The sequence below is a fragment of the Peromyscus leucopus genome, chromosome X, assembly GCF_004664715.2.
Source record: "Peromyscus leucopus breed LL Stock chromosome X, UCI_PerLeu_2.1, whole genome shotgun sequence".
Classification (NCBI taxonomy): Eukaryota; Metazoa; Chordata; class Mammalia; order Rodentia; family Cricetidae; genus Peromyscus; species Peromyscus leucopus.
In genome coordinates, this window is record NC_051083.1 from 106,593,897 (window position 1) to 106,612,261 (window position 18,365).

The 18,365-nt window shown below is 41.2% G+C and overlaps 1 protein-coding gene across 1 annotated transcript; it reads right to left on the minus strand.

Moving 5' to 3' along the window:
* Positions 1-14,238: 14,238 nt before the first annotated feature.
* Positions 14,239-18,153, minus strand: LOC119086613 (homeobox protein Rhox13-like). The gene is made up of 4 exons (XM_037198801.1): positions 17,906-18,153; positions 17,762-17,854; positions 17,029-17,074; positions 14,239-14,472 (listed from the first exon to the last, which is right to left on the minus strand). The coding sequence occupies exons 1-4, from the start codon at positions 18,151-18,153 to the stop codon at positions 14,353-14,355; spliced, it is 507 nt and encodes a 168-aa protein (XP_037054696.1). The 3' UTR covers positions 14,239-14,352.
* Positions 18,154-18,365: the final 212 nt, after the last annotated feature.

The window sequence follows — 18,365 nt, forward strand, 5'->3', positions numbered from 1 at the left end:
AAATCATTATCCAGTCTATGGGCAGATGGCCGGCAGATAATTGTTTATAGGGACAGATGGCAGATCCTTGTACCCTCTTTCTGGTTTCTGTGTTTTTAAAGCTCAGCAGTTGTAATGTGAAGCCTTCATAGGACCATAAAATACAAACCACTTTAAATAACTCTGAACCAGGATTTTGACTGATGTGCTTAAAAGAAATAGTCACAGTTTGAAGCTCCATCTGCAGAAACGAGAGGTGTATAGCTCTGCAGGTTATAATTTATAGGAATATCAGGCTAATTCAGGCAAGGTCTACATACAGACATTTAAAAATGACATAAACACAATAAACATTTGAATCCAGTCAAATGATTTTTTTACCCTTCACCGCTCAATGGCAAACTGCAAAATTTTAGTATATATTCAGTAATCAAACAGCAGTAAATGTTAAGCATTTGGTTAGTGTTCTTGAGAGGTAGAAAAGCAATGCTAGGGCTTACACTGTCCTTAGCTGACAATCTAATGAGATGTGAAAAGATATACACACAAACACATATGTAGCTCATTGCAGTATAGGGGAATGGTGCCAAATTCCAAGTGGCATATAATATAGCTTGAAACAATTAAAAGGGGTTATGAGTGTGAATATGAGCTCTTGCTGAGAATGGATAGGTATATCTTGGACAAATAAGTGATTGGGAAATACTTTGCTGATGGAGAGCCTGAGCAAACACTTATATCATGAGGTACAAACTGTTCTTTCTCACTGTATCATGTTCTTCCTCTTATTTGTATGTCTTTTTGTGCTGGGATAAAAGACACTAAAGAGTGTAATTATTTGATTGACATAAAAATAATTTAAAAGAAGAGTAGCTTATGCTGAATATCGGTAGCCTGAATGGTTTAAACACTGATTTAAAACATTGTCTTAAAATTCATTTGCAAGGCACTGAAGGACTCTGATCATATATGAAGTGTTAAAATGGTACTGTAGAAGGTTTTTGTCTGGTAGTTATGTAGAATAGATTGGAAGAGAGAGAACCCATTCAGAGTATTACAGGAATGCTTATTATTAAAGCTGGTAAGTCTCTAAAATAGTGTAGAAAGGTAGAGTAAAGAAAAATAACAGTCACTTTGAAGGAACAGCCAATATATTGTCATGACTGATTAAGGAATGGTCAGTCAATAGATTGTCATTACCGATTATATGTGAGTAGCTGAAAATCATGGGTAGGGAGAGTCAAATAAAATATTTATAGCTTAAATGATTTTAAAAGTCATTTTACTCCTTAATAATAAGAATTAGAAAGTGCTAGAGCAAGGAAGGGAGTCATGCAATTAAACTGACATTTGAAATATTATTGAAATATCTAAGTGGCGATGCTCTGATGGCATTTGGTAATATGAATAGAAAACATAACATGGAGTATATTTTGTGCAGTAATACTTGAAATGATAAAAATAGATGAGATGACTAAAGGAGAAGTGTGCAAAGGAAATGGTAATTCAATGGAAACAAAAGCTTTGGAGTGATATCTACATTTTAACCCTGGCTATTAAGTATCTTGGTGTGTGTGTGTGTGTGTGTGTGTGTGTGTGTGTGTGTGTGTGTGTGTGTGTTACATATCCTTTGGATTATTTGTGGGTATAAGGTGGTATTTCTGTCTTCATAGTGAATGTAGTCTCATTTTTTTCTTTTATTATTTCACTGGAAGTAAAACTGTAAACTCTGAAGACAAAGCATTCCTTTGACTAGATGTTACAAAGAAAAGCTGCCAAAGAGAAAATAAACAAACAAAACCACCAAATAAACGACAAGAAAGTAAAATAAAAATATGTAAATGGTATGCTTGAATAAGTAGAAAACTATGTATTTGTGATTCTGATGAAATATTTTCTGCATTTCAAGTGAAACAAATGCAGTAGGTATAATCTTGCACAAATCATTTTGATTTTTCTAAATAGTTCCTATCAAGACCAAATAACAATAAGTAGTACAATCATTTTGTTTTAGTCTCTTTTGTTTTCATGGTAGTTTATTTCCACAACAAATCTCTAAGTTCTTTGCCAGATATCAAATTTTAGATGTGGAAAGGTCTGAACACTGTTTTACCCACAAGTAATGAGGGTGACTCACTTTGGAATTGAGCTTACAGTGAGTGAGGGAACATAACAGCACTTCAGACTTCTTGACATGGAGGTAGATGCTACTTGACACTTATTCATGGCCCTGACTCAAAGTAATGTGCAGTGTTTTAAGTGAAGGAGATATTAAGAAATTCAATGACCTGTGACCTTTGTGTTATTTTTTAATTATTTCTCTTAAGTTTTGAGGATATAATATAGTTACATCATTTACCCTTTCTCTTTCCTCCCTTCAAACTCCTCCTTCCTTCTCAAATTTAGTGACTCTTTTCTCATTATTAGTTTTTACATAATATATATACATGTATTATACAGACATTGAAGGGAACTTATATCATAATATAGTATAATCTCCCTTGCTTAGACTCAAGAGAGGTAAAAAAAATTCACATCTGATTATTGAGTGTAATGCAATAGCACAGTTATACAACTTAATTGATGCTATTTTCAGAAAACTAAGCAGGATAAAATTCTTGACTATATTGAACTTAAACCATATTTCATCTGTTAACAACAGTATGTCGAATTACCAAAAATTTCAAACTGTTTTGTGCTTTTCCAAGTGTCTTTTTAATTCAGGTTTTATATCACTTCTTGGTTACCTTTACAAATCAATGCATGTTGCTGTAATAGATTGCCTAACAGTCGCTTAACAAAAGTGTTGAGTAGCTGAATGGCCACATGAATATCAGCTCCTTGAGTACAGGAAAAGTATGTCTCTCATAGAAGTACACGGTGCATAGCAGGAGGTCAAATAATGAGCAAGGGAAGAAGGGAAAAAATAATGGAAGGAAAATGAAAGAGATGTATAATTGGAGAGAAATTTATATTGGCCTTATCAGTTTTGATTTTTAATAAACTATTTAATTGTGTATAGTATATATTAGTGTTCATACTTTATATGGTTATAAAAATAAATTCTTAAGATTTGTGTACTAAATATATCAAATATGTAAGTATATTAAACATTAAATAATTAGGTATTTAGATATTGTTTTCAATTTTAATACATATATCTTAACATCAATTTTGGAACTATATGTCAGATTTTTAACTAAAATTTTGGTTACATTTTGTGTACTTGTAGTGATTGACGTGATTTTGTGTTAATAATCTTTGGAGGTGCATCAAATGTACTTCTGCAGTTCTATCACTGAGCCCCTCCACGTATCTACAGCCTGTCCTAACTACTTTGAGTTGAAGGAGAGGTAACTCCACCTTGGGATTCCTTTTTGTTTCTTCATTTGTTTTTGTTTTACTTTAAAGACAATATCTCAATCTGTAGACTAGGCTATCTTAGAACTCACTATGTAGTAGAAGATATTGTTTAAGCATGAAAATCCTCCTGCCTCAGCCTGAGTGCTGTTATTACAGACATGAGTCAATTATGCCATGTGTAGCTTTTGAAATATTTAGGACACATTTGAGGCCTCCTCTAGGAAAGGGACATATTCAGTCTAGAGGAGAGATAATAAATCCATCTCCATTAGTTTACCTTGCATGATTTTGCCTGTTACAAGTTTTCTGTGATTTCCCATTATGTATTCTCAAAACTCCCATTCTGTAAGAGTTCAAGATAGGAAGCAAGAACTCTTCATTTTAACCACAATTAATTATTATGAGAGTGTTACCTATTTTACCCAAGGGAACGCAAAGAAAGAGCACAAAGCCATTGGAATTGTAACAAGTCATACTAGAAGAGCTAGTGACACTTAAGGGACTAGTCACACAGCTTTATTCAAAAACTGTGTTCTCTCAATTTTATATTACTGGGCTTATTAACATCTGAGTTGCATCTAGAAAAAAACCACTTTGCACATGTCAGGACCCCTGTGGTTAAGGAAAAGAGATGCCAATATCTTACCAAGCCGCACACATAATTAAGAACTCTATCAAGGATGGGAAGTGTTTAAGAGACTTTTGAATATGTAAGTATCACTGAAATAATTTAAGCAATATAATAAATAATGCAAACCCATGTGTGTAATTCTTTGCCTTACTCAACCTCTATCAGCTGCAGTTCAAGAATTTTCACTAACAGATTCATGTATGCCCAGTCCTTGAGACAACTCTGGTAGAAGTAGGTAGAATTTCATTAATTATAGCAAGAGCTTTGGGTTCTAAGCATTTCTCAGTAATCTTGTGAAGATTAATTATTAATTATTCTAATCCATAGTATAATGTTGTGAAGTAGAGACTAATACCCATTTCATGGAGGAATAGGTAAGCACAAAAAGGTTAATTTTCCTAAGTATTTTAGCTGTAATAATTCTAGCTGCTGTAATTCATGTGATTCAATGAAATCGATATTTATTATGTACAAAATTTTATGTTCATAAATTGTAAAGTACTTTGCCTAAAGTCAACTGATTCTTAATTTTAAAAGTATTCTTTTCTCAACTCAATAGAATTATTGTGAAACCAAAATGTTAATCTCGACATATTTAAGCAAAAGCTAGGTATGTCCCTTTGGGAAATAGCAACTGTATTATCTATGTAGTTTTCATAATAATGAGGCAATGTACATGGTTATATTAATATTAAAATATGTACATTGAAATCTTTTTAGAGGTAAAGAACATGTGCTACAATAATAGAATGTTAAAAATTCTGTATATTCTTTCTTAACACTCATTCTCTGTCTTTTCTGTATGGTGGTATTCTATTTGTACTGAAATGTGATTTTAATTGTATGTTAATAAATAAAGTTGCCTGGGGGTCAGAGCTATTAGAGCCATAGAAAGAGCGTGGTGGTGTTGGCGCACGCCTTTAATCCCATAGATCTCTTTGTGTTCAGGGATACAGCCAGCATTGGAGACATACGCCTTTAAGACCTAGAGGGCTGTACTTACAGGCAGTGAGGAGGCAGTCATGTGTTTGGGTTTACAACCAATGAGAAAGCAGAACAGGCAGTGGGCTGATAGCTTCAGGTGTGCAGTGGAACGGTAGCTGAAGCAATTATTCTTGGAGGAGTAACTAGGCTGACAGAGTCTAACCTCTCAATGGTAGACTGGCATGGAGTAAATGAGATAAAGCCACTCACAAGCCAAGAACAATGAGAAGCCAAATTCCAAAAATACCAGCAATTTCCAGAATTTAAAATTTTGAATCATGGCATGACACTGGCAGAATTCAAGTTTATCTGGTACATGGAATACTTGCACCAAATGTGGAATTGAGCTGTAGGCTTTGCATACATCCTGCTTCACAAATGAGTCTGTCAGATCTGCTAAGCCTGTAGGCTGAAGATAATTTCCAACATTTCAGAGAAACTTCAGGTGACTGCCCAGGAAGCTGGCTGTTTCTGTTTCTGGATAACTCACTTTTTTTGGAAGTCATTTGTTTGCACTTCCTGTTTTATGAGGTAATATTATTTCCTTCTTGAGTCTCTGAGGGAGGTGAAGATGAGATAGTTATAGTTACCATTTTCCTTGCTAAGAAATTCAGAAAAGAAACTCACTAAGTAGTGTTAAGTGTGTAAGATTGAAAGACATCCTAAGATAATTTTCTGTTGGTGATATAAGTTAGGAAAGAAAGTCAATTAGGTACAACATTTTGGACTCACCAAAATAGGGTAGATAATGGAATATTTTTGCTGAATTTGTCAAATGCAAATGGACTAGACATGTTGATGTATTTATTGTACTTATTCCGTATAGTTTTTCTTATATTAGTTATAACTTTTATTTTTTAATTTTTTATTAGACAAAAAAGGGGAACTGTGGCGATATTTTATCTGTGCTCTAATAAATAAAGCTTGTCTGGAGATCAGAGGAAAAAGCCAGCCACTTTAAGTAAACACAAAAGTCATGCAATGTTACCACACATCTTTAATCCTATCTTTTGGGAGGCAGGGATCTGTCTGGATCTATGTGAGTTCAAGGCCACACTGGGAATAGAGCCAGGCATGGTGGCACATGCCTTAAATTCCAACATTAGTTCACCTTGGAGTTCTGGAGGACTGTACAGATAGACAGGAAGTGACAGAGCTGGGCAGGAAGAGAATGTGCTGTAGTTGGACAAAAAGCAAATCAGATGGCAGAACGGCAAGGCATATATGCGTGGGTAAACAGGAAGTCTTGCTTTTGGAAGCTGCAGAGTTGGTGAGGTGAGGTTATAATGTGGTTGTTCCTATTTGAATCTCTGATCTCTCTCAGGATTTCACCCCTGTATCTGGCTCCATGTTTTCTATTAATAAGACCATTTAGAAATTCATCTATACCCACACATATGTACAAATACAAACATGTGAACAAACACATGCACATAAAGAAAAAGAAATGTAAAAGAATTGAACTGAATTTTTAATCATGAACCCCCCCCAAAAAAACAAACAAACAAACAAATAAAAAAACTTCCAAGAGCATGGAAAACCCTAGGGAATCAGTCAGGAAGATGGGTACTGACCCTTCCCTACTTCTGAAGGTGGTTAATTCAGGCACCTATTATTTTTTCAGAAGGGGTATTATATGACTTATAATGTTTTTTGTGTGTTTATAAAAGTTGTTTACTTGGCTGTCAATGGGTTTATCAGTGTAGATAAAGAGACAGAGACCCCGAGTCTGCAGCATGCTAATGCAGGAAGCTGGGGTCTTTATGGTAATGTGGAGATGTGGAAAGGCACTTGACATTTGTACTTGGGCCTCAGAGGACAGATTTCCCTCTCACTGACTACCACACAATTTCTAGGAGACCTCTGCATTATAACTTCAGAGGAGGAAGAGAGCAGAAGGCAAAGAAAGAAGCAGCTAAGAAAAAAGAAAATGGGATGGGCAGTGTCAGCTCTATTTAGCTAAATCCCGAAGTCTGAGTACTGTGTATCTTGGGATCCTGAATGAAATGCCTTGTTCACAGCTTCCTTAACCATGAAATGGGGATAACACCAATCTCACAGGACAGGGATACCATCAGGGTTCACTGAGTTACTTGCAGAGTGTGACATCCTTTTACTTCAACTTCACAAACCAATGTATCAGTAACTACAATTTACTCCCCCTGAAAAGCATAATCTCAGCACTAGGACAGTGCTTCCAGAGCCTATGTCAGCATGTATGCCTCTGACTTCTGAATTACTGTAAATAATTCAATCAAGCTGCCTATAACAATCCAGTGCATCTCATACTCAGCTCTAAACAGGATGTCTCCATCAAATCCTTCCCCTCAGGGCTCAGGGAACCCCAGAGAAGAGGAGTCAGAAAGAGTGTAGGAGGCAGAGGGAGAGAGGACACCAAGGAAACAAGGAAGTCTAAATCAACTGAGCAAAGCTCATATGAACTCAGAGACTGAGGCAGCAAGCACAGGGCCTGCACGGGTCTGCACCAGGTCTTCTGCATATATATTACTTCTTCCGAGTAAGTGTTTTTATGGGATTCCTGAATGTGTGAACAAATGGGTCTTTGATTCTTGTGCCTTCTCTTGGGCTCTTTTCCTCCTGTTCATTTTTGTGAAAAATTACATTTAAAGTTTATACTTACTATGTTTGAGAGACCAAAAAGCAAAAAGTTCCTCAAAAATGCAAGCCCCTCGCTTGTACAAGCTGTGCCCTAGCAGCTCACCCTCTACCCCCATTTTTCCAAGACATTGAAGATTGTTCTTAAACTGACTGATCCTGTAAAATCTGCTGTTTTAGCAAGATAGGTCATAGGACTAACTACTATTTCTGGTTTTGTAATCAAACATGTTTACTCTGTACAATGACTGGGACAACTTCAAGATACATGTGTTAAAATTAGACCATGCCTACATGTAAACAGAATACATGTAATCTTGTGGTGTTTTACTTTATAAGTCTTGGGCTGATATGACTAGATGCTACATCTTGAGAGTGCAGTACGTTCCAGTCTTGGTGCCATGAATATCCAGCACCAGTACTTAATAAAGCCTCTTCTGAACTGGCCATCTCCTGTGACCAGACAAGACTTCCAGAGAGTTTGGGATACCAACTCAGCCACATAGCCTTCAACCCACAGTCTGTCCTGCATACAAGATAAGCTGGGATAAAAGTGGTGCAGAAATTGTGGAAGTGGACAATCAGTGACTGGTCCAGCTTGAGATCTATGCCACAGAGGGATCCCACCACTGACACTGCCTGGAGGGCCAGGACCCAGAGGCTGCATAGCCCATAGACATAGGATAGAATCAAACGTGACTGGAAAAAATGTCAATGAAATGATTCAAAATGATATTCTGCTATACTCATATATTGGTGCCTAACTGAACTGTCTAATGGTGATCAGCAAGGCATCATCTAGCAACTGATGGAAACAGATGCAGAGACTCACAGCCAAACATTATGCAGAACATGGGGAATCCTGTTGAAGAGAGGGAGGAAGCATTGTAGGAACTAGAGGGGTCAGGGATGTCTAAGAAGACCTACAGAATCAACTAACGTACATAGGAGCTCACAGAGACTGAACCAACAACCAGGGAACCTGCATGGATCTGATCTAGGTCCTCTGCATGTATGGTGGTGTAGCTTGGTGTTCTTGTGGGATTCTAAGCAGTGGGAGCAGGGGCTGTCTCTGACTCTCTTACTGAATTTTGGAACCCTTTTCCTCCTACTGGGTTGTCTCACCAATCCTCAATATGAGGGGATGTGCCAAGTCTTGCATGCAACTGTGTTTGATTGATATCCCTGGGAGGCTTGCCCTTTTTGGAAGAGAAATGGAAGAGGTGTTGATTGGGAGGTAAATCAGAGGGCTCAATGCTTGGGGAAGCTAAAGGCAGGTATCCAATGCCTAGACTTCACAGAGGAGCCTTGAGTTCCTGAAGTCTTCCAGCCTGGGGCCTGGCAAAACATAGACCCAAGAGGCCCAGTGTTTTTGGAAAGTCACTGGTGTGTTCCCAGGCTAGGAATCAAGGAATCGGAGAGGCCCAGCACTTGAGGGGGAAGGGGAGGTTTTCAACATTATAATTTTGATAAAGAGGCATCAAAAAGTTTCTGGATTTGTAGGTAATGATTCTGTTGTTGCATCTGTGAGATTCATGTGAAAAGCTGGACTCAGCATTACTTTCCTGAGTCTGAGGGATCCCTGGGACACCGGGGGCCCTTGTTTGGGTCTGTCAGACCCAGTTCTGGAAGTAGGAATATGGTGATATTTTATTTTGTATTAAAATGTTAATTGTATGTTAATAAATAAAGTTGCCCCAGGGTCAGAGCTATTAGAGCCATAGCTAGAGTGTGGTGGTGGTGATGCATGCCTTTAATCTCAATACCATAGAAGACCTGGAAGTCTCTACAGACAGGCAGTGACGAGGCAGTCATGTGTTTGGGTTTACAGCCAATGAGAAGACAGACCAGAAAGACTATATAAAGTCAAACAGACAGGAAGTATCTCTCTTTCAAAGAGGTCTCTTGGCAGAAGAGCTAGCTGCAGCAGGAAGGGTAAGGCTCTTAGCTCTGATCTCTTGGCTTTGTTCTTTGCATTGGTTCTGTGTTTATTATTTAACAAGACAGTTGGTTACATCTACATAGGGAGATGCCACCAAATTGTATGTCTGTTTTATGTTGTATGGATTGTTTGTTATGCTACTCTTGATTTTTAAAAAATGTTGAAATGATGGGACAAAAATCTTCAAGTAACCCCCCACCCTAAACGGTGTCCAATTGCTGTGGGTTTTTGCTTTTTTGTGGTCTCAGTTCCTTGTATGTGTTTCTGTGCTACAGTTAATCTTTCTCAATTACAGGCAGATGAGGAAACCAGACCAAGTAAGCAAGGGAGGGAATGGGGGAACCCAGGAGGCTGCAATGCCCTATGTAGGAACAACTGAACACTCTGTGCTAATTCTTATCTTAGCTCCCTCCTGCAATAATATCCTTTATCTATAGCCAGGGCTACAGATCCACTGTCCTTGTTCCACCTGGCTGAGGTGATACAGGCCCCCTCCTGGGAGCATGCTGCTCCCGCAGGCACTATGACCCCCAACTCTGGGTGGCCTTGTGTACTTCTGCCTCACTCACTCAAATCCCTGGCCAGTCACTGCCACAATCACCCCACCACCACAGCCACGAGCTTTTGGGATGCTTTGTTTTAGTTAAACATTAGGAAATCCCTGGTCCACACCAGTTCTAGATTGGCTGCTAGGTGCCTGCAGAAGTGAGGCACTTTGGGGAAAACCAGGACCTACCTGGGGGTAGGGTAGGTGAAGGGCGATCCAGCAAGGGAGGACCATCACTGAGGCTACTGTCTTTCCTGCCCTGGCTGCTTTGATAACCAGGATTTCCCCTGTTACTGGATTCTGTTTTACAGGGATTTGGGTATCTTTTAGATATGGATAATACTGAAATATTGTTTTATGTTGTTCTACTTTATTAAAAAGCTGGCTCTGGAGTTGGATTATGGCTCTCCTTTCCCTAGACCCAAGCATGTGTCTAAGACCAAACAACCTTTCCTCTCTGTTCTGAGTCAGATGAGCCACCTGATTTTATGATGGGGAAAGAGAGCAAAGCAAAACAGACAAAAACATAGACTACTGACTTCATTGAACTCTCTAAGACTTTTGCTAAAATATGAACTTTATCTCGATAATACTTTAATAATACCTTCACCTTAAGAGTTTGTAAAACTATTAAGTTCATTTTCTGTATTTTAAGATTTGTAAGGATATTGAGTGTGGTTAAAGATCTATAAAATCTACAACAAAAGTTTAACTTAAAAATTTATGACAAAAGGCTTAATAATTAAAAATATGTGTGTGAATAACCTTAATTTACTACAATATATTCAACTCTTGTTTTAAAAAAGGATTTAAAAAAGTAACAGCCATGTAATTTCACCATCATCTTGGTCAAGATGTCTTCTAACTATAGACTTAAAGATGCTTTTTATTATACTAAAAAATCTCTGTCTTTTATATATAAAATTTCATCCCTCTGGGAAAAGATGTTCATATTTTTGATTTTGTATCTTTTGTGTCATCAAGCTTTTACTATGACTCAAAGACCTTTGAGTCTACTGCCTTTTTTACATTATAAATTTCTATACATATTAGAAACATTAATAGTAATGTATCTAAAATTTTATCTGTTGTAAATTTTAAAAATCCATATAAGCTATAAAAAGACACAACTTGGATCCATATGTCACACATCAAATGGACTCCAGATAGGTACTCCTGTCAATCAATAGCCTAAGCTTCCCTACCTACTGTTTCTTCCTGAGGGGAAAGTTCTAAATCTAAGATTCTCCTTTAAGTTCCTAAACTTTAACTTCTGTCCCCAGTCTACAGCTGTACCATCAGATTTCTACTCAGCCGACAGACATCAGAAGTTGGCTGCAGACAACAAACTGCTTCAAAGGCCATGAGCCCTGGACTTGCTGAAAGCTTATGTGAAACAGTCCAGCCAATGTGATTTCTCCCTGTCTCCACAGCAAACCAAATGCTTCTGATGAATGCCCCCCACTGCCTGAATGCCTAACATTGGCCTTTGATTTGCATTCCAGCCTTCACGTGTCCTGACAAGAACATCATAATATCAGCTGATGTCTGTCGGCTGTATGGTTTAATACACCCCCCCACACACACACACAATTTCTTTATTGATTCTTTGGGAATTTCACATCATGGACCCCACATCTTCTCATTTCCCAGTCCCTCTATATCCTCCCTTGACCCTTGCAGAGTCCCTACCCCAAAAGAAAATGTAAAAAAATACCAAACTAAATCAATGAAACAACCAAACAAAAACCCCACATCTCTCCTCTGTCTTTCCTACTTCTTCAACATCTCTTCATTCATTTGAGTGGCACTGGGATCCTCGGTGTGTCCTGCAGTATACCCTTTTGTTCAATCAGCCCCATCCGAAAATGAAAATTGCAATGAGTCATTGGTCTGGTTCAAGGCCTCTGGTTTCCAGTACACTGTCATCACTTGACCCTCACTGAAACTCCTCTCTGATATCCTACGGCTGCCCCTAGTCATGGAGATCTGCAGAACCAGTCCCTTCACATGCTCCAGCAGGTCCTAGATGGGGTAGATGTTAGCATGGGCCAATCCAAGGCCCTGGATATGGTAGTTGAGTTGGTCTTTCCTGGATACTGGAGCTGCCCCCCTCAGATGAGGGGTGGAGCCTGCTCTCCTATGCCCATGGCATCTGGGCCAGCTCTCTCATGCCTGTGTTGAGATGTATGGCCATCTATTCCTGAGTGCAGGGGACCAGCTCTCCATGCCAGAGTCATTGGGACCAGCTCTCCTGTGTGGGTCAGGCTTAGCACTCTTGCTGCAGTGTCTAGTGAGGGGCAGGCCAGCTTTCCTAGGGCCAACACAGGGCAGAGCATGCATGCCGCCTATGGTAACATGGGCCACAGATGTCAACACAGACCCCAGATGCAGCAGGACCACAGATCCAGAGGAGGCCATCCAGAGCATCTCGGGCCCAGATGTTACCATGTCCCCTGTGGCAACTCGAGTCACTCAAACCAGTTTGGTCACAGCAGCAAGCAGCATGGCTCTCAGACACCAACATGGTCTGAGGTGTCTAACCAGACCCTGGGCATCCGCATGGCCCATGGTGACCATAGATGCCAAGGACGTCAACCCTGGCTGCTGTGGGGCCATGGACCCAGAGATGGCTCTAGACTGAAGCATGGGCCCTGACATACTACAGCGCCAGGTGGTGGCACAGGCCAACCAGAGCAGCAGCATGGCTGTGGGACACCAACATGATCTCAGGTGGCAGACCAGGCCTAGGACATCTTCTTGCCCCTTGGTGGTAGCAGGAGCCATGGATATCAACTCAGACCCTAGCTGCCATAGGGACATGAACCTAGACATGGCCGTCAGCAGTTACTTGGGCCCAGATGACACCTAGGCCCTAGGTGTAAGCATAGGCTACTCAGATCAGCATGACTCTGGAGGCTTGGACATCAACAAGTCCACAGGTTGTGCCATAGACCTTGGGTATCCATGTGGTCTAGGTGGCAACACAGGACACAGACGTTAACACAGTCACTGGCTGCAGTAGGACATGGATGCAGATATTGTCCTAGGCAGCAACATGGCCTGGATGTCACCAAGGCCCTGGGTAGTAGCACAGGCACTCAGATTGTCATGGCTCCAGAGGGAGCATGAAGCAGGGACACCAACATGGTCCTAGGTGACAGCCCAGACCCCAGACATATTCATGGCTTTCAATGGTAGCAGGAACCATGGACCCAGACATTGCCCTCAGCTGCAACTCAGTCCCTGATGTCACCATGGCACAGGGTGGCAGCATAGGCCACTCATACCAGTATAGCCCCTGAGGTGGCATGGTCCTCCAACACCTGCTTGTTCACTGGTGGCAGCCCAGACACTGGTCATCCTGTGGCCTTTTGTGGCAACATGGCCCATGGGTTTCAACACAGACCCTGGCTACAGTAGGACCACGGACCCAAACATGGCCCTTTGCAGGAGCCTGGGCCCAGGTGTCATCACTTCCCTGGGTGACAAGCAGGCCACCCACCTAAGCCGGCTCCTCACCACCTTTGCTTCTTCTGTTCCACCTCTTTCCACAGCACATGAACCATTCTGCCTCGCTTTTTCTCCCATTTCTCCACCACACATTTGCTCATCATAATGACACCCTCCTGCCTGTCAATGTCTTTAGTCAGCCCAGGCCTTCCTTGAGTACCGAGGCTGGCCTGTGGGTGGCTTCCACCCACCTGAGCTGTTTTCTAGTGACAAACAGAAAGGTAGATATGTCCAGATGGGAGGGTAAGTGGGGAAAAACTGGGAGGTGTAGGAGCAAGGGAAACCATAATCGGGATATATTATGTGACAAAAAAGTCTATATTCATTGAAAGAAAAAAGAAAGAATTGTTGTGACCCCTCCTCAAATAAAAAGTAATCATCATCATCAATACTTTCTGTGCCCACCTTCTCCGTAGATTTTCCATTTGCAGGGTTACTACTGAATCCCTTGCTCAAAGGATCAAGTAAGCCTGAGTCAAGAAGGCTTAAGAGATCCACTGTTTCACAACTAACATGTTTAGGGAATAGTCATCTGTGCAAGCAATACCCATGACTTAGAAATGCCACCCCCTAAAAACAGAACTTGTCATTTTGTTTAAATGGCATTTCCTGCAGAGTGTTCATCTATATACTACAAAACCCCACAAAGCATATGAAATTAAATAACTTGGAAATTCGTCATTTTATTGATAACATGAGTGCTGAATTTTAGTGAAGCTAGACATTGAGTACATGTGTCACCAATTTGCCCTCTAGCTCCTGAACAAAGATTGCACTCTAAGGATTGTCGTCCCTCTCCCTAAAGAGAAGGACCCTTTCAATACGAGGAGGTATGCTCTGTAATATTACACGCCTTGCACTCTTTCTCTCTTCAGCTCTTCGATTGACGAACCATGTCTAAAATCAGAGGACAGGATTGGATTTAGCATTGGCTTCCACCCCAGAGCCAAGAGATAAAAAACACTTTAAGGCACATAACACTGACTTTCTATTCAGCTCACAAAAGCAAACACCAACTGTGTGTCAACTTTTGCAGTAGGCCATGATTTTGTCATTTTCCAGCAGTATAAACACTTCAATGGTTTCTTTTTAATTGGATGGAAAGCTTAGATTACAACTTGTTCCAGGTCCTTGATGTTAATTCAATATACTGGGTAAGAGAAAGTCTTCTTCCTGACATTTGATCATCAGCTGCAGAATACCCTCCTCACTAGTGATATGTTCCTCTTGTTTGGCAGAGATTATAGATCATAAAATATTAGCACATTTTAAAGGCCTATGGAGGGGAACAGCTTTCTGTTTATAAAAGCAATCTTCAGTATGAAGAAATTAATCAACAGAAATAAGCATGGAAGATTTTTAGAAAGAAAATAGCCTTCCAAGGTGCCAATGGGATTGTTGGTGCTTGAAATTTCAGGAGAGTGAACAGGTGGTAGGAAGAGAAGGCTAGGACAATGTTTTGACATCGCAGCCTCCAGTGTTTGTAAAAGTTGACTAACTTAACCTAAATGACATAAGGAAACTGAAACCTTTACCATCTCCAGGAGTTCATCAGAAAGGGTAACTTCCACCCACGGTAAATCTGAACAGTATATTCTTTCATGCTATAAAAAGTTCTCCAGGATCAGGACAAAGAATAATATCGTTGCTTCACCTATATTTCCAGAATCCTGTCCAGCACAGAGGGCACACTAGGCCCTGCTGCATCACCAGGACATCTAAAGCCCATCTTTCTTCAAAAGGCAAAGAGTAAGATGGTCCACAACAGTGTGGGGAAAGTAGTCATAAATCAGCTCTTCCTAAATATGGTCTACCTATGGAAATACAGTCACAGTTACCTGTTACATGTCACCATCCTCTCAGGCTCCAAGTGAAAGAGGGTCCATTGTATTGGGAAGTTCTCAAACTGCACATTTGTACGTCCATGTACTTTCTCTCCCTGCCTATTATGTGGATGTATAGTCTAAAGAAGACCAACCAAAGGACGAGAAGCCCTACTTCCATCCTGATGCTCCATGAACTCACATAAAGCCCCAGTGGCTGACTCATGTGGGCTCATATTAAGTCAGAGTTCCCCCTGTTTGATTCCTAAAGCCTATCTATTACGTTTGTAAGAGGAAAGGGGAAATCAGAAGTGAGGCCTTGGGAAAAGCCACACTGAAGAGTGTGTAAACAGGAGACCATGGGTGTTTTCTCCTGTGTTCTGTGTCAACCTTCTCCCTATAGCTGCAGTTGCATCAGTCTCTATAGAGCTGCATTGCATCAGTCTCCAGAGCTGCAGTGCATCATCCTCTCTAGAGCTGCAGTGCATCAACCTCTCTGGAGTTGCAGTGCATCAGTCTCTGTAGAGCTGCATTGCATCAGTCTCCAGAGCTGCAGTGCATCAGGCTCTCTAGAGCTGCATTGCATCAACCTCTCTAGAGCTGCAGTGCATCAGCCTCTAGAGCTGCAGTGCATTAGCCTCTCTTGCAAAGAATAACCAGGCTACAAGCCATCACCTAAGAGAAGTTAGGTAAAGAAGAGGTCCCTAATAGGGACGTGTATGGATTGCCCCAGGAAAGAATAATGGTTAAGATCTCTTAAACTGGGAAGTCAGTAGAAGGGAGGGGATGGGGGATGGGAGCATGAGGTATCTGGATGATCAGGTTGGGGGAGGGATGGAAAGGGAGAGCAATGAAAGAGATATCTTGACAGAGGAAGCCATTATGGGGTTAGGGAGAAACCTAGTGCTAGGGAAATCCCCAAGAACCCACAAGGATGGCCCCAGCTAAGACTCCTAGCAGTGGAGGAGAGGGTGCCTTAACTAGCCTTCTCCTGTAGTCATATGGGTGACTACCTTAATTGTCATCATAGAAACTACATCTAGTGACTGATGGAAGCAGATGCAGAGATGCACAGCCAAGCACTTGGCCAAGTTCCTAGAGCTCAGTTGAAAAGATTGAGGAGGGATTATATGAGCAAGGGGCATCAAGACCATGATGGGAAAAACCACAGAGGCAGTTGACTTGAATTAATGGGAGCTCATGGACCAAACTAGGCCCTCTGAATGTGGGTGACAGCTGTGTGGCTTGGTCTGTTTGTGGGGTCCCTTGACAGTGGGACCAGGACTTATCCCAGATACGTGAACTGGCTTTTTAGAGCCCATTCCCTGTGGTGGGATGCCTTGGTCAGTCTTGATGAAGGAGGGAGGGCTTGGTCCTGCCCCAACTGAATGTATGTACCAAGCTTTGTTGACTCACAATGGAGGCCTTACCCCCTATGAGGAGTGGATGTGGGAGTGGGGGATGGGTGGGGATGAGAGCAGGAGATGGGGAGGGAGGGGGGACTGTGGTTGGTATGTAAAATGAAAAAATCATCTTGAATTGAAAAAAAGAAGTGCCTAGGATAAGGCTTCCCAAGACCTGAGGAAGGCTGTGGATTGACTGTTCAATGTCTTTGCTTGGATTTACTGACCTTCACTTTGACTTCAGTAACATTCAAAGCATTTGCAAGTTCTTTTCTGTAGAAAAAAAAATCCACAATTTTTTAGCATGCAGTGTTTTACATGAAATGCAAAGTCATAAATGATTTCTATGCTTTTTTTATATTGCTATCCTCCCTCACACCCCCATTTAACTTTCATTCACAGAACTAGTCTTGCTTTTGAAATGATTTCACCTCTTACAAAAGTTTTTAAACAATACAGATGAATAATTTTAATACACTATTAAAAATTCAAAATAAATGCCAAAGTGTACACTGAGCAAATTATACTAAATTAAAAAACAGCACCAGAGGAAGGGAACAGGATACTGAAAGGAGTTGATGGATAGGGACATAGTCCCTGAAAAGATGATGAGACTACATGTTGAGGAGGTCACCCAACAAAGTGTAAATCCTTAACACTGGTGAACTTTACACTAGTGAATATTTTGGCACACTACACTCATGTCTCTATATTTTACAGTAATTAAAATATGACTCGAAATGAGTGATATTGACTATGTACACTTGTTTCAGGTCAACACTACACGCTAATACTGATCTTGACCCCTATACAAGGTACCCTCCTGTACCCACCACCGAGGGAGAAGACAGCAGTGGCTTAGGGATGGATGATAGGAAACCAGGGCCTGGAAGAACAAAAGGACATCTCAACATGTGACAACAGGGAGGTTGGGGATAGCTCCTGGTGTGAGACACATACCTGGCAAGCGCATCTGGGTACTGGGTTTCTTTGAATATCTTTTCCATTTCCTCGACCTGCCCCAGTGTGAACTGGAATGTGGTTCGCCGTCTCCTTCATGAGGAACGGCGCCTCGGAATCCGAATCACACGCTCGGCTGAGGGCTTTGGCTCCTCCTGGTGAGGTTCCGAGGAAGAGGAGTTCGGGTCCCTACTGCTCTCCTCAGAGTCGTTTTGGCTCTCAGGGACCTGGTGGCTCCCATTATTTAGTGCCATTACACAGCAGGCGTCACCTCCACTAGAGTTGCCACCCACCATCGCCAAGGCAGCCTCTAAGGTGGGGACCTCAGCTATCTCCTCACCATTCTCATTTCTCACAACGTATATATATCGCCAATAGAGCTTGCGGGCCATGACTAGTAGTGGGCCAAAGCCACAGAGAGAAGTGGGGCCCCAGGAATGACCGCCCTGGAGACCTATTGTTTGGTCATCCCTACTACTGATGAGGTGTCAAGAGAAGGCCTCAGGAAAGGGTGACGTCAATGCGCCCTTCTGCGCATGCTCCACACTTTTCCATGTTCCAGATGGTTGAAGTCCACATGCTCCTCTCCAGATGGGCGCCATAG

What these genes read in the sequence shown, in the direction of transcription:
- LOC119086613 (XM_037198801.1), bottom strand. Translation starts at nt 18,153, where the DNA reads ATGGCCCGCAAGCTCTATTGGCGATATATATACGTTGTGAGAAATGAG. An exon ending in TACCCAGATGCGCTTGCCAG is followed by an intron (nt 17,075 to 17,761) that starts GTATGTGTCTCA and finishes TTTTTTCTACAG; the next exon opens with AAAAGAACTTGCAAATGCTT. An exon ending in TTACTGAAGTCAAAGTGAAG is followed by an intron (nt 14,473 to 17,028) that starts GTCAGTAAATCC and finishes CTCTGATTTTAG; the next exon opens with ACATGGTTCGTCAATCGAAG.